The 16604-nt window shown below is 49.9% G+C and overlaps 1 protein-coding gene and 1 long non-coding RNA gene across 2 annotated transcripts; one reads left to right on the top strand and one right to left on the bottom strand.

Annotated features, from left to right (window-relative positions):
- Positions 1 to 961: 961 nt before the first annotated feature.
- On the bottom strand, positions 962 to 14586 carry LOC111096602. The gene is made up of 4 exons (XR_005361845.1): positions 13893 to 14586; positions 13285 to 13709; positions 5641 to 5924; positions 962 to 1595 (listed from the first exon to the last, which is right to left on the bottom strand). It is a non-coding gene; the product is annotated as an uncharacterized LOC111096602 (long non-coding RNA).
- IL10 (interleukin 10) lies at positions 12564 to 16336 on the top strand. The gene is given in 5 exon segments (NM_001003077.1): positions 12564 to 12732; positions 13563 to 13622; positions 13887 to 14039; positions 14969 to 15034; positions 16043 to 16336. Coding segments are annotated over 5 exon segments (540 nt in total). The 5' UTR covers position 12564; the 3' UTR covers positions 16136 to 16336.
- Positions 16337 to 16604: the final 268 nt, after the last annotated feature.

Below are 16604 nucleotides of genomic sequence, written 5' to 3'. Positions count from 1 at the left end.
TAGCGTAGTGACACAGTAGTCCCACTGGAAGCCACGGATGGCCAGGTAAGAGTCACTGCGTCCTCACGATATGCCAGGCACTGAGACAAGCATTCAGCCTATTTTCTTTTCATATCCAGGAGGTGGCTATTATTTTTATTTTTATTAATAATAATATTATTATCTATGATAGGGTTCCCTTGGTGGAAGCATAGGTGGGGTCCTGGATGCCAATGACAGAGCTATGTCAAAGCCAGCTGGCCGGTGACATCCCACTAAGGATGTCCTGTTCTCCTCCTTCTTCCCCATCCCCAGGCCCAAGCCCCGTCAGCACCTCTCCCCAACACACAGGAGGACCTTGCAGCTCCCTTGACTGGGTACATGTTTGCTCACCTCAGTGCAGGCAGCTTTCGGCTTATATACAGATGCTTGAGTCATTTTTCGGAACCTGGAACAATGTCTCCCTAGATACTCATTTTATAAATGCGGCTTTGTTGGTAGCCTACGATGCAACTGGGGTATTCTATATAAATAGCACCAACTTCAGTTCAGGTTTTTGGGAGCTGGGGTCTACAAGATGTATCAACGATAGTTTCTTTTTTTCTTTTCTTTTTTTAGTTTCTTCTTTGTTAATCGAAACATAATTACATACAATATTATGTTAATTTCAAGTCTATTAACATGGGGAATCAACATTTGTATATGCTGAGAAATGGTCACCACAATAAACCTAATTACCATCTGTGACCATAAACGTTAATACAATATTAGTCACCATATGCCCCATGCTGTGTATTATGTGTGTGTGTGTGTGATTTATTTATTTTATAACTGGAAGCTTGTACATTTTGACTCCCTTCACCCATTTCACCTGCCTCCCCACCCCCCCATCATTGGCAATCACCAATCTGTTTTCTGTATCTACGAGCTTGGGTTTGGGGGGGCGGGTTGGTTTTGTTTTTATTCCACATATAAGTGAGATTGTAAGGTATTGGCTTTCTTTTCTTTTTCTCTTTCTTTTTCCTTTTTCTTTTTCTTTTTTTTGGTATTGGCTTTCTGTCTGACTTATTGCACTTAGCATAATGTCCCGAGAGTCCACCCATGTCGTCACAAATGGCGAGATTTCATTTTTTTAAGGCCTGAATAATACATATATAGCACCTTTTCTTTATCCGTTCAACGGACACTGGACACTTGGGTAGTTTCTGTATCTTGGCTCTTGCAAATAATGCTGCACTGAACATGGGGTGCACAGATCTTTTCAAGTTAGTTCTGTTTTCTTCAGATAAATACCCAGAAACAGGATCGCTGGATCATATGCTAGTCCTATTTTTAGTTTTTTGAGGAACTTCCACACTGCCTTCTATCGTGGCGGCACCCGTTTTGCATTCCCAGCAGCAGCGCACGGAGGGTCCTTTCTCTCCCCGGCCTCGCCAACCCTGGTTATTTCTTGTCTTTTCAGTACTAGCCGTGCTGACCGGTGTGAGGTGCTAGCTCGGGGTGGGTTTGATTTGCGTTTCCCTGATGATGATGCTCCCCGAATCTTCCTGTGCTTGTTGGCCGTCTAAGGAGGGTTCGGCTCTCTCGCTGCGCAGTTGACCAGCTTTGGGCAACATCTGAAATAGAGAAAGCGATCTCGGGTCACCCTCTATCGCCCGGTACTCCCTCTCCCTGGGATCTCTCTCAGGGAGGTGTCTGTCCACCTTCCCCTGCAAGGGGACCCTCGCCTGACACCCCAAATCGAAGCCCCTCTATTGAAACCTTCTGCCCAGCTTGGCCGAGAGCTCCCGATGACCCATGCACCTTCCTCCCTGCGCCAGGTCACCCCCGGCCCCATGCAGAACTCAGCCTCTGGGGTCAGCACACCTAAGGGATCCCAGCTTTTCTTAGATAGCTTCCTCCCGGCTTCTCTAAATCTGACCCCCCTCCTTGCTTGTCCCCTGTGAGACCCAGCCGAGGGCTGGAGGGCCTCGGCTCTTTGTCTCCAGGCCTGTGGTGGCTGAGCAGCACTGGGCCCACCGGCCCCGCCGGCCCCACTGTGCCTGGCCCGGCCTCAGCCCCAGGGTCACCTCCCCAGGTCCAGGAGCCAAGGTTCCCCCCCACACCCCGGGCAGGGGACAAGGATGGACAAGGATGGAGCATTCCCTCCCTCCTAGCGCCACCTGCCTCACAGCAGGTACCCAAATGGCACAGACATTTTAGTGCCGGGGAGCGTGCAGGCCCTTCTGAAAGACCTGTGAAGTGACCTCGAGGGCTTTCCAGTAATATTCTTTCCTCCCAGACACAGTCAATGTGAAAATGCGCTTCCTGAAGGTGATCACCTCCCTCCCACGCCCCCGACGTCCCCCCGCCAACCGCGCTCTTGAGGAAAAGGCAGCATCACGTCCTCCCCGCCAGGCAGAGGCCCCTCGGCTTTCCACTGCTCTCAGCAGCCCTGACTCACAATGAAACTGCAACCTCAAGAAGGCTGGGGCTAGGATTGCGAGAAGGAAATACAGGTGAACACACACAGGGCCGCCCGGGGAAAGGGCTCGGGCTCTCTTACCGAAGGGCGCTCCCAGGCCTGCCTAGAGCTCGGACCCAGAGCCAGGGCCTGGCGCCCGCTGGCTCCCTCCAGGAAGGATGGGGGGGAGCACCACCCAAGTCTCCCACCGCCCAAGTCTCCTAGGAAAGCATCCTAGGAAAAGAACTCTGGGGCCCCTGGTGGGGGGCTCTGTCGGTTAAGTGTCTGCTTTGGGCTCAGGGCATGATCCTGGGGCCCTGGGATCGAGCCCCACGTCGGGTTCCCTGCTCAGCACTCCCTCTCCCTCTGCCCCTCCACCTGCTTGTTCTCTCTCTCTCTCTCATTCTGAAATAAATAAATAAATAAATAACCTTTAAAAGGAAAAATAGTTCTGTCTACCCCCCCCCCCCCACTTATGGATGCAGAAAGCAAGGCCAAAGGATGGAAGGGGACAGGTCCAGGATCTCACAGTGGAGGCCCAGGGCTGGTAGCCTTTCTCCGGGACACCGGAGCCAGAGCTCTTTCTACTTGGATTGACATTTCTGTACCATCCCCGGAATACTGGGACAGAGAACCTAGTCCTGTTCTGAGGCGCCAGGTCCCTGAAGAGATATCCCTGGCCCTAGCAGCTGAGCACGCCCACGGAAGAGCAGCAACAACCGCAACTCAGATGCACTGACTACTCGTTACATGCCAGGCACTCATGATGCCCTTGTGTACATGCACCATTTCATTCAACCCTTATGACAACCCTGCAGTGCCAGTTACCATCTCCAGCTGTGGATGCTGCGGCACGAGAGGTGCCATGGACAGGAAGGGGCAGAGCTGGGTGGCACCTCTAGTCTGACCTGGGACCCACACACTCAACCGATCACACCCCACTGCAAAGACTAGCCCAAAAGGCAGGGTGCATCGTGTCGTTTCCAGGAACCCACCACTTGGACCCACGGGTGTGGGGTGTGGCGAAGTGGGGAAGACGTGTGTTTTGCTGACAAAGACCCAACCTTTGCTGTATGAGGAAGTATGTGACAGCATGTACCGTGTAAGAGAAGTGTGAGTGCACAATCCCTGGCCAATCGGGGAACCCTGAAACCCATCAATCAACCACTTGATCCCGATTTATATCTAATCTCCTGCTTGAGACTCCTGACCTTACTCCCAGGAACAGTCTGAGATCACCCAAAAGCCAAGGCATAAACAGGTTCTCCTTAATTTTTTGAAAGAACAATATATATATTTTTAAAGTGTTGATAGAATTGCAAAAGCATTGATACATCAAAAGTATCAGAACCTTGTAGGGCTTTCTTAAATACATTTTACAGTTCAGTGATATGTTATTTTAAAACTATTTTTGAAGGTTGAAGCATCTGAGAGGGCCTTGGGAGTTCTTAGTCTAGCTCTGTGAAAAAGAGAAATTCTTCTTCCACTCATTCTATAAAGAGTCTCCCACAGTCAGATGGGCGGCTAGTCATCGCGCTTTGATTTGAACCCACAACGTCTGACCCAGTTCCTAAGAGGGTGCCCACCTTGCTAAAGTGATTTCTAAATTAGCCAGATCAGAGAAAGCCCACTGATCATAGATGCCGCTCAACCCTGCAGGGAGTGAGAAGAGACTGGAAAGTAAAATCTATTGTTTTGATTGGATAAATCCCGACCAGCAGACTGGAAAACATCTGATGTTATTTTCAGTTGGTTCTGAAAACTGAGAAAGCACAAGCTAACCAAAGAGAAAGCAGAGAGAGGCAGAAAGAGAGAGAAGAACTAAAAGTGGAAGTGGAAAGTCGAACCCCAAATAAGCCCACAGTGGAGTCCCTCTACTAGCCCCGTGCCCCCTGACTGCACCCAGCCCCTATGAGCTGGTCCTAGACCTGGGGCCCCTTGGAGAAGGGGATTTACGGTAATCAGTAGGGCACTGCAGATCAGCCCCAAAACTCCCGTGAGTTCTGACTTGAAACCACAAACACTGCGTGTGAGGCACTTCAGCTTCCATGACATACATTGATGTTCACAGGAGCTGCTGCACTGGAGGACCACACTGGCTATTCGGAAACTCTGAATAAGAAAGACAACTATGAAGCAGTGGGCTTCTCCTTTCTCCGACCAGGGCAGGTGACCTGTTGGTATCCCCCACATCTTCCTCTGAGGCCAAACTTTGATCACCCTCCTCCCACTCATCCTCACCCAGAGATTTTAGTTAAAACACTTAAGCCAGTGATTCTCAAAAGGTGGTCCAAGGACCCCCTCAAGTACAAGGTACAAGAGGCTGGATTTTCTTCATACACTTCCAACTAAACAGCAGATTGCCACGGATTGAGTGTAGAAACAGTTGTAAGAAGACAAACTCTTCTTTTAAACCAGATATTTGAAAATATTTGGAACAAATGTCAAACGATGTCGCTCTTCTCACCAAATGCGTTCTGATTTGGAAAACATAGCTTTTTCTCACAGAATATGTTATTTATGTTAACATGTAGTCTTTATTATTACTTTAAAAGTCATAAATAGATATTTTTAATTTCTCCATTGTCGTTACTAATACAAGAAATATCGATAGATGGAATCCACATAAGTAAAAGCTCTTTGGGATCTTCAACAATTTTGAAGAATGTTAAGGGGTCTTGAATCCAAACAGCTTGAGAACAGGGGACTTAGTGAAACTAGACCACACTGGACACGGTGGCACCCTCCTGCTCCCTTCCCCAAAGAGTTTATTACCTAAGGATTCATGTAAATGGCATAGTCACCGCAGAAGTGGCATGGAACCAGGATGGAGAAAGCATCTGGCTCTTCACACATGTGATACAGATGTGCATCTAAAGCACACATCAAAAATATGTGGAATGGGGCTGAGGCTTTAGAGTCAGGGACTTGTTTTGGAGATAAAAAAAAATCAGAGCCAGCAAGATGAAGGGAAATACTCAATTCTCTGCTCTCTTGAATCAGGTTTCTGGAGAGAGATGGTATTTGAGGGGTTCCTTGGTGGGAAGGAATGCCAAACTATGCCTTTGAACACTACTGCAGTCCCGTCTCAGAGGTAAAATACCATAGAAACCCTTTTCTGTCTGCAAATATTCTAAAGCTTCCAGTATTTCCCTGGGACAAAAGTACCTAAGCAACCCTTCTCCCCATCGCCACTTCGCCAGTGCAGGGCTACATACCTCACAGGCACGTAATAGATTCACGATAGCTTTGTAAATGGAAACTCATTTCCATGACTTTTGACTTCTCACCATTGCAACTCCACACAGGGCTCACGTCTTAGCGCCCTCTAGTCGTTGGTGCTGGCCCTGAGAGTTGAGAGTTATTAATGCTCATCTGAGTCAAGGAATTAGGTGCTGATTGGAGAAGAACAACCAGAAGAGAATTGACATCAGATTCCACCTTTGCCATTACTATTTCTTGTCCCTAGGAAAGTCTCTTCTTTGGTCCTCGGTTTGTGCATCTGTAAAATGAGAGAGACGGATTACGTGCTGGTTAAGGTTCTTCTTCTGACACCCTATGACAGAGGATATTTTAAACACTCCGGAACCGCGAGGGATTTGGTTAACACTTGCCTGGAAGAGTGTTGATTAGTGGCGAGATTGATTTTTCAAAACTAACAGCCAAATGGGAACAGGCATAATAGTTTGTGAGGGTAGTTGCTTCCCCAAGTGAATTCATCCTCTACTTTCTATGAGATGGAAGACAAATGCAGCCAGTTATAGCTACCAAAAGTTTAGGAAGCACATACTCAGTCACTCAGTCCACAGATGTTTAGCATGGACCTTGGATGTGCCCAGAATTGTGCCAAGCACTAGGCAAATAATGATAACCAAAAACAGAGAGGGCCCTGCCCTGGGGAGGACAGTGTGATGGCAAGGATGGAGCTCAGTCAAATGGTCACAAAGCCACGTATAACTATAAACTGGTGTGAGTACTGTAAAGGAAAGGAGCAAGGTGTTATGAGAAGATATACCCAGAAAATCCAACTGGAAATAAAGAAGAACTCATTTGAGGAAGTAACATCTGAGCTGAGAACTGAAGGATAAAGAAAAGGGGAAGAACAATCCAGAAAGGGGGAACTATATGTGCAAAGGCTCTGTAGTAAGAGAGAAAGCATGGATTATTTGAAAATAAAAAAAAAAAAAAGAGGAAAGCCAATGAGGCTAGAGGGCAGAGGGAAGTGAGGAGCGCTGAAATTTGAGGCAGAAGAAGGGTCAGATGATAAAGGAGTCGTAGACAGTGTGAATAATGTGAGTATTTTACCAAGAAAGAAAATGGGAAGCCAAAGAAGGGTTTAAATAGGAGAGTCATGATCAGATTGTTGCTTGCAAATAATCACTCTACCTACCAAGTAGAGAGCAATTTGGAAAATAGATATTAGAATATCAATTAGGCCTTTATTTTAAAGCCCAGGAGAGATTAGATTAGATTTGAATCAGACAGTTGTTGCTGCTGCTGATGGAATTGGAAAAAAGTCAGCAGATTAGGAAGATGTTTGTGAAGAAAAATCCGGAGCACCCAGGGGTGCCTGGGAGCTCAGATGGTTAAGCATTTGCCTTCGGCTCAGGTTGTGATCCCAGAGTCCCAGGATTGAACCCCATGTCGGGCTCCCTGCTCATCAGGGAGTCTGCTTCTTCCTCTCCCTCTGCTCCTCACCACCCACTTCACTGTCTCAAATAAATAAATAAAATCTGAGAAGAAGGAAGGAAGGGAGGAAGGAAGGAAGGAAGGAAGGAAGGAAGGAAGGAAGGAGGAAGAAGGAAGGATAAGAGAAGAAAAGAAGAAGAAGAAGAAGAAAGAAGAAGAAAGAAGAAGAAGAATAATAAAATAAAAGAAAAGAAATCCAGAATACGAAAGAAATAAGAATAAAGAAAGCCTACCCTCACTACCCCCTGCCATCACGACCGCCCTACCTCCTAAGACCAGAAAGAAAGAAAAGAGAAAGAAGAAGAAAGAAAGAAAGAAAGAAAGAAAGAAAGTCAGGAGCGCCTTCTAATACATTGGTCATGATTGGCAAGGGAGAGGAGGGAACCAGCAAGTTATTTCTAGGTTTCTAGCTTGTACGTTGGGTTAGATGGTGATGTCATCTACTACATTAGGGAACACAAGGTGAAGGTGAGACCAGGGAATGGACATGATTTCAGCCTCCTCTACAGAACCAGCTATATAAATTGGGGGCCACTCGCTCAACAATTACTAAGAATCTCAAGGCAGGAACAGCTGAGTAAGAGCCCTTCTAAGAATGGGACCCTGTGCGCCTGCACAGCTCTTCCACACTAGTAGTGATAATAACTACACTAGGACTCTAGTACCTACACTAGTTATCCCCGGTAGTCATGCAGACAGAGCAAAAACAGCTGTGTCCTCCGGGTGGCAAAGGCTCCAACACCTGGTGTCCTGGCCCCCGTACGCCAAATTTCTCATATGAGAAGTCACAGATCACAGTGTCTGTCCCCTAAGGAAAATCCGAATTGCTTGATTTGGTGCCCCAGTTGCACAAAGGGGAATTCCACGTTGGCTGTCCAAAGATCAGCCCTTCCGCTGTGGTTTGCAGTGTCTGCCGGCCACGATCCTAGGACAGGCGCCCAATCCAGTTTGCATAACCCTTGCTTGATTTGCCCTAGGGGTGGCCCCTACTTGGGCTCTTTGAAACTTCTAATCCACCTGGCTCATATTCTGAAGCACTCCAGCCACAAGGCCAAAGTCAGAGAAGCCCAGAGGAGGACAGTGCCACAGAGCCCTGTCACCCAAGACCCCTTGCCCAGCCACACTTGGGGTTTTGCTGTCAGCCTCTGTGCTGTTGAACAGGCCTATTGCGGCATAGTGGCTGAGGAAGTTTCTGTCCAGGATGCTAAGGAAGGTTATTCAAGGGAATACTAGAAATTTCGAGCTGAGAAAACCATTGTACATACTAGATGTCCCAAATGGGAAGAAAAGAAACTCCCATTATCAGCCCTAAACTAAGAACTATGAATGAGTGAGTAGAAGCCAAGTCCCAAGAAGACTCTTCATCAGGACCATCATTTGCCTATCCTGGGTGGGGGCCATCCCATCTTCTCTGCCTGTATCACCAACCCGTTGCTCCCTCCCGAGTGGCCCTGTTGCCAGGCAAGCTAGTTGAACCCTGGGTCTGGCAAGCCCCCATTCCTTAGCCTTCCATTTGTGGCTCCAGTGGACCCCCAGAGAGCAGCTCCTTCCTCTTGGGTCTGAGCTGTAGAAGTTCAGCAACGTGCAGAGCAATGATGCCAGGAAGCCTGCCATTTTGCTGAGCACAGGGGTAGCTGGGAGAAGATTCCTTATGAGTTCTTGTGCCCTTAGATAGGACTCTCACAATGTATTTACACAGTGCACACACACACACACACACACACACACACACACACACATGCTTATAGTGCTCATCTGCCTGGACCCCTCTGCAGCTAAACTAGTGAAACTCACTGAGGAGAGTCTATTCTGGAAAGACTGTTAGGATCTCCTGGGTTGACATGCCTTAAGACTTTACCTACGTCCCTTCTCCCTGACATCTTGCAACAACAGAGAGGAGAGCAGGAAGACAAGAAAAAGCAGGTTCTAGATGACGAAGTGCTCTACCGGCCTCAGACTGCCTGCCTCTGACTTCATGTTAAGTGAGGCCAAAAAATAATACCCTTTTCTTTTTTAAGCCACGATTAATCAGATTTTCTTTCATTTGCAGTTGAATGCAGAAATTCGGGAATATTCTGGAGCAGGGGTGGAAAGGCAAATTGATTTCCTATCCCACAACCTTCCTCTGATTCCCCAGAGATTCCTCACTGGAGAAAGTCATTTAAATTCAATTTCGTGATCATCTCATAGATCCCTGCTAAGCATCTGGACTTGAGGGAAGACTAGACTCAGGCCATTTACCCCCATGGAGCTCACAGTGATCAGCGGCAGTCGAGTCCTCTGGAAATCCACAGAACAAAATGGTGCCCAGACCGACACTCTACCATCCGTAGGTGCCCGGTCTCTCACTTCCTCCCCTACAAGGGCTCTTCCCTTGTACTAAAACCCAAACTCAAACTTCCTATGCCGGGCAGACTGCTGACATTTACGTCTCAGATGTGACTATGAGTTTGAGACTTTTCCTGATGGATCCTATGACCAGACTTTTCAAATGAATGAATATCGTCACAGCCTTGAGATATAGAATGATGCCCACGTTTACTATTCTCATGGTTTTGTCAATATAAAAGCAGAGGCTCTTAACTTTCCTCAAAATGTTCATCCCTGTTTTCTTCTATCAGCCTGATGTCAACCCTCTGTGCTGGTAGGAAAGATATTGGTATCTCCATTTGTTATGTAAGGAATTGCGTCAAAAAATTTGCCGTGGTTACCTTTGATCATTTAGATTCTGAAATTTTGAGATGGGAGAGGACCATGACTTCAAATCAGCGGGGGAAAGATCAACTATTCAACAAATGGTTTGAAGTAATTGGCTACATGCTCCTGTACCTCACCCTACCTAATGGCTTATGCATTAAAGAAAGGCAGAAATGGTTTTGGCCCGCCTCCCTTCCTCCTGCCATCTTGCACATGTGCATATTTGTGTGTGTGCATTTACACACTTATCTCAAGTTATAAGAAGACAGTGGAAAAGATGCTGGCCTGGCTCCCTGAGCTGCTTCCCTATCTATCCGAGTGCCTGCCTGTGCCCAGACCAGCCTCCTTCATGTTACTTCCTCCAGCCTGTACAGGCTCATCATGTACTCTGCTATGCTGTAGAGCAAAAAGAAAAGAGAAAGCTGTAGAGCTAGCACCTTCCTCCATCGACCAGACCCTATGCTTGGTATCAGGTACACAGAATAATAAAACAACATCCTACTTCAGGGAGCTCACAGCTGACTGGGGGGAGGCAAGGTGTGCACATAAGGTGACAGCAATGTCAGATGGTAGGTTTAGCAGTGGAGGCAAGAACAGGGCGTGGTGGCAGAGAAAGATAGGAGGGGTCTGTGCTGCATGGGTCAGGGAGAAGGGCCTCAGATCCTTGCCTGGGGTTTGATGCCTCTGGCCTGACTCCCTCCGTGCTAAGTCTGCACCCAGAACACCCAACTCAGAAAGGCAGTCAGCCCGATGGGCGAAAGCAGGCACAGCCCAGGAAACCCAGAAGACAAGAGGGAAGTACAAGGGTAGAGGGGTGAAAACTCAGCTCCTCACCTCTTTTCTCTGCATCCTGGCAGTAATATTCAATAAGCCCAGGGTAAATCAGCAAGAGCAAAAATTCCTGTGTTAGCTTCACTCTTGTTTCTAAAAGGTTCTTTTCTCCCTTCACAATTCTTAGGTTTTTGCACTGACATTCCCCAAAGTATTGGAAGGGGAGGCCATGGCCCCCCTGATCCTGACCCACAAGGTGTACCCACAGGTTGGAGCTGGACCCTGTCATTTCTTCCCCCAGGCCCATTCCAGGTTGGCCTGGCCCCAGTACGTCTGCCCCATTTGCTCTGGCACAGTGAGAGCAATGGGGCAGGCTCAGGATGCAGTACCATCTGAGGTGTCCTAGGGCTGACACAGGAGGGCAACGAAATAACAGAAACACTGGTGACAACCCTGTATCTGAGTCCACTTGTCACTTTCCCGAGCCCCTCCCCTGTGAAGCCCAAAGGACCCTGGCAGGCAGGAGGGCAGGTACTCTGTTGCCCTCTTGGGACAGATGGAAAGTCAAGCGACTTTCCCTGAGGTTTAAAGACTGACAGAGTCAGGACAGAGACCAGGTCAGTGCTCTTCCTAGTTACTGTCTTCACTGGGGAGGTAAGGAAAAGCTCCTATAGAAGGAGAAGGTCAAGGTACATCAAGGGACCCCCAGAGACTTTCCAGATATCTGAAGAGGGGGTGTCACTCCCCCTCTCCTTTCCTTATTAGAGGTAGAGCAACTTTCCTCACTGCACCTGCCTACCGTACCTGCCCACCCTCAAACACACACACATCACATGTGCAAATCCAAGACCAGATGGCTAAGACTTCTTCGGAAGGAGGGAAGGGACAGGTAAGAGAAAAAAAAAGCGGGGGGGGGGGGGGGGGGCCTGCAGTCCAGTCTTCATGGAATCCTGACTTAACTTCCTTATTATTCCTGTTTCCCTCACCCCCCATCTTTCAAGCTTAAGTGTCCAACCACAGAAGCTCACAACTAAAAGAAACCATGAGGACTCTTCAATCTAAACCTTATCATTCTACACCCTGGGGACCGTGTAGACAGAGTAAGGAGCATGGCCCTACTGTCAGGCAGGCCTGGGTGCAAAGTCTGACCCTCTCACTCAGCACCCATGTAACCTTGTGCAGGTTACTTAGCATCTCTGTACCTCAGTTTGCTCACTGTAAAATGGAGATAAGGGTCACAGTGACCGGCAGGTGCCAAGCTATCAAGAAGTATGGACCACTCTCACGAACTTTCCCAAAGTACTGGGACAGCCAGTGGGAAGCTGGCCTCTGCAAGGGACCACCTTGGAACATAAAATGCAAGAACCAGAGGGATCTATGAGGATATTTAACTCACCCCGGTTCTCACTTGGGGAAACTGAGGCTCTTCCCAGTTCAGCAAGGAAAAGCCTTGGGTATTCAATCCAGGTTGGGGAGGGGATCCAATTATTTCTCAATCTCAGTGCATTCTGGAACGGCCAATTTGTCCACGTCACTGTGACCTAGGAACACGCGCATAGAACCCACAACTGCTGGCCTCTATGCACAGAACAGCTGTTCACCCCAGGAAATCAACTTTTTTTTTTTTTTTTTTTGTTAAGAAAAGCTGGAAAGTTATTTTAAAACAGAGAGAGAGGTAGCTCATCCTAAAATAGCTGTAATGCAAAAGTTCATTGTTCAACAATCCCTTTTGCTTACAGTGCAAAAAAGCGAAGAACCTTAAAAAGTTAAATAATGCAAAGTTTGAGAAGGGAGGGGTTTAATGAGAAGAAAACAAGAAAACGTTTGCCAGGAAATTTGTGACTCTGTGGCTTTTTATGAATGGGGAGGCCTCACCGCACCCACACTATAAAAGGGGGACACAGTAGGTGAAGGTCTACACATCAGGGGCTTGCTCTTGCAAAACCAAACCACAAGGCCGACTCTTCAGAAGGCAGAGCTTCGCCATGCCCAGCCCAGCACTGCTCTGTTGCTGCCTGGTCCTCCTGGCCGGGGTGGGAGCCAGCCGACACCAGAGCACCCTACCTGAGGACGACTGCACCCACTTCCCAGCCAGCCTGCCCCACATGCTCCGAGAGCTCCGAGCTGCCTTCGGGAGGGTGAAGACTTTCTTTGTGAGTATGATGCCTTCCTGTCCTTCCTTCCTTGCTGGCACTGCCTCCACCAGGCATCCTGCTAGAGCTCTAAGAATCTTCCTTCTTGTCCACCTCCCTCTCCAGCATTCACTTCCTTCAAACTTAAATTCTTAAAAGAGTCCCAGGTCAAGCCATAGGTTCAGTGAGTTAAGCTAAGCCCGGGTGATGCAGCAAATGTGCAGAAAATGCCACCTCCCGGGGAGATGCACTAGGACTCCTATGCTTAGCAACTTTTTTTAAGATTTCTCTGGAGCTCAGTTGGCTGGGAGAAGTCATGAAGGGTCTGCCTGAAGGTGACAATGCACTCCCCATCCCTTGTGGCGGGGAAAACATATAGGGTCTCCAGGGAGTGCATTTCCAGAACCTGGAAGCCTGCTGGTTTGGGAAAGCGCCTTGCAGGGGGGAAGCCTGCATTAGGAGATGCTTCCCACCTCCAGACAGCTTTCAAAGCTGCAGCTGGGGGTCTGCAGCAGGGAGAAAGAAAAGCCAGGACCACTGAGGGGTGGGTGGGCCCGGGTGGACCCTTCCAACCTGATCGGGCTCTGCAGAGAGGACACCGGCACCCAGGCAAGCTTCTCGTGGTTCCAACGCCCGGCAGCCTTTTTTAAAAAAACAACTGGATCCTCGGGGAAATGACCCGATTGAACTAAGGGTTCCAGCGCTATTGAATGTCCTGTGTTGAAAATCTCCTTTCCATTTTTTGGGGCCAGGCTGCGCTGATGAAACATCAGAAGCTCTATAAATAAGAGGGCATCGGAAAAGACATTTCCTCCGTCCTCCGGCTCATTCTCCTTTTGTTCTTCTTGCAGCAAATGAAGGACAAGCTGGACAACATACTGCTGACCGGGTCCCTGCTGGAGGACTTTAAGGTGAGAGCCCGGCTGGGTGTGCGGGAGGGGAGGCAGCAGCGTGACTCAGAGCAGGGAGGCCGCTGGGAGCTGGGTCCGCTTCCTTTGCTTTGAAAAGGAGAAGTGGAAAGATCTTAACTCAGCACACAGCCAAAGGGCTGTCCTGGGGGGAGGTGGCTGGTTAAGAAAGGTCCCTGGGGACAAAGCTGTCCTCTCAAGCTAGGGCAGCAGCTCTTCCGCCCAGTCACCCCCCCTTCCCCCCCCCCCCAACGCTCTTGCCTTTAGAGTTACCTGGGTTGCCAAGCCCTGTCGGAGATGATCCAGTTTTACTTGGAGGAGGTGATGCCCCGGGCTGAGAACCACGACCCAGACATCAAGAACCACGTGAACTCCCTGGGAGAGAAGCTCAAGACCCTCAGGCTGAGGCTGCGACGCTGTGTGAGTGCAGAGTTCTTCCCCTGCGGCTGGTGGCTCCCGGGCCTTCCAGAACCTCCGCTCAGGGCCAGGGCAGGCCGGCAGCGGCTGCAGCTCCATCGCTTGCTCATCGCTCTCTCTAAGCGAGGAGTGGGGGAGGCGGCGAGGCATTTACATGTTTGCAAACAGCTTTCCTGTTATTTGTGAGTCATTTGTGGGTTATTAGCTACTCCCCTCTCCCTCGGTGAAAGGGGCCCCACTCTTCATTCCCGGGGTTCCTCTGTCCCCTGTGGACCCTGCAAAAGGGGCCGCTGGCAGGCAGGGTCCCGTGGAGAAGAAACCCCACTTCCCCCTCGGCCTCCACCTTTTGAAGGCAGAGCTCTGGAGCGGGGCATTGTAGGGCCAGGGGGCCCCTCGCCCCCGGACTGCAGTGGGGTCTGCAAAGGATTCCCCACTGGACGAACCCCGGCCGCTCCCCCGCCTTCTCCAAGGGGGGAAGGAGCTGGTCTGGTTTTAGGACGGGCCCACCAAAGGCCTTGGTCTGCATGCCCACGCTGCACCTCTAGCGCTCAGGGACCCACAAAGGGTGCTGGTGGCTGGAGCCCACGAGGAGGAGGGACTGGAAAGCGGGAGGGGACAGCGCGCTGGCTCAGCACTTGTCACTGGGGAGGAGGCTCCAAGCTCCAGCTCCTGGGCTTTCATGCAAGCTTTGCAGAGCTCGCAGAGTGGCTTCTGGAGAAGCACTTGTCACCTCCCTGGGCTATTTCTTCTCTGTCTAGTGGGCAAGGGTGACACAGGGCTCAGGGCTCCTGAAGTTGCTGCCGGGGGGCCTGGGGAGGGTTAGGTATCCAAGATGAGTCTGGGCCCTTTTTCAGGTCCCCAGCTGTCCCCCAAGTGCCAGGGACACGGGAGCTGGGAGCCGTGGCATTAACACTTTCCCTTTCCCCCCACAGCACCGATTTCTGCCCTGTGAGAATAAGAGCAAGGCGGTGGAGCAGGTGAAGAGCGCATTTAGTAAGGTGAGTGGCCGCCCCAGGGACTGGCGCCGCCTTGTCCCGGCCCGGGCGCAGGTGCCCAGGGACGCTGTCCTCCCCCCAGGGGCTGTGGGAACCGGCGGCCGGTGTGAGCGAGGAGCTGCTGCCTCGCTTCTATTTGTTTTCTGTGAAGTGTCTTTGGGGCTTTCGAAATGACTGTTCCCCGCTTTGCAGGCCTGTGGGCTGAGCCAGATGCTGGCGAGAGTGACAAAGGAAACAGAAAGGAGCCTGTTGGGAATCTAGGCTAGAGCCACACGTGCCGGAAGGCAGCACGCAAGCGTGCACACACACCCAGGGCTTCGGCCTGGGCACCCCAAAACTCTGAGCAGGAGGCAGCCCCCCCGGCGATCGGGCTCGGGCCCTACTCCCTTTCCAGCTGCCGTTCACACCTGCCGGGCTGCCTCCGAACGTGGGCTCTCAGATCAAGTGGGGTTTCACGCGTCCCACTGTCCGCAACCCCCCGCACCCTCTTCCCAGAACAGGCGGCCTCCGCCCTCTGCGGGGCTGAGCCCTGGCTGCAGGCCTGGGCCCCGGGCAGGGCCTGCTCCCCCCGCCGATGGATGAGCATAACCATCAAAGGGTCCTTTCCTCCCCTCACTGTCCCACTTTCAACGTGGTTCCTCTACTGTCTTTTCTCCAAATTCTGAATAAGCGTCATGTGAGCACACGACCTTTAAAACTGTTAAGGCATCAATTTTAAATTGCTAAGGACTGCGCTCTACAAAGTGACGGTTCCTCTTGCCACTCGCTAGCCACGCTTTTTAGGCCAACCCCGCATCGCCTCTCCCAAGGCACTGGGTGCACCCTCGGGTTGCCTGGGTCCATCCTTCACCTCCCCATACACGAGAGCCAGTGTGGCGCCCGGGGCGCCGGGATCACACCCACCCAAGTCAGGGACCCATCTGGGCCCCAGGGTCACACCCACCCAAGCCAGGGACCCGTCTACTCACTCAGATGGGGCTTTCACGTCACGTTTCCTATCTCCCTACACAGCTCCAGGAGAAAGGTGTCTACAAAGCCATGAGTGAGTTTGACATCTTCATCAACTACATAGAAACCTACATGACAATGAGGATGAAAATCTGAAACGTGCTGGAGAACAAAACACCCAGGATGGCAACTCTTCTCGACTCTAGGACATGAATTGGAGATCTGCAAAATACCATCCCGGGATGTAGGAGAGCCGACCAACTGCTTGGAGAACCCCGTCATACCTCTCTCTTAGAATATTTATTACTCTGATACCTCAACTCCCATTTGTATTTATTTACTGAGCTTCTCTGTGAACTACTTAGAAAGAAGCCCAATATTATAATTTTTTTTCAGTATTTATTTTTTTCACCTGAGTGTAAGCTGTTCTCATAGGGTGATACCCTATGGTATTTGAGTATTTTAAGAGAAATTATAAGAAAAAAAAGTGTTTCTTGGGGAGCCTACCGAAGCTTCCATTCCAAGCCTGACCATACTGTATAGCTGTGGAGCTATTTTCCCTGACCTCCCTATAATTTCTCTTGTCCCAGGGTCTGGGGCCCTAGATTGTTATAAAGACTCTTAT

This window comes from Canis lupus, chromosome 7 (genome assembly GCF_011100685.1).
Source record: "Canis lupus familiaris isolate Mischka breed German Shepherd chromosome 7, alternate assembly UU_Cfam_GSD_1.0, whole genome shotgun sequence".
Lineage (NCBI taxonomy): Eukaryota > Metazoa > Chordata > Mammalia > Carnivora > Canidae > Canis > Canis lupus.
Note: the sequence above shows the minus strand (reverse complement) of the source record. Positions and strands in the feature narration are given on the sequence as shown.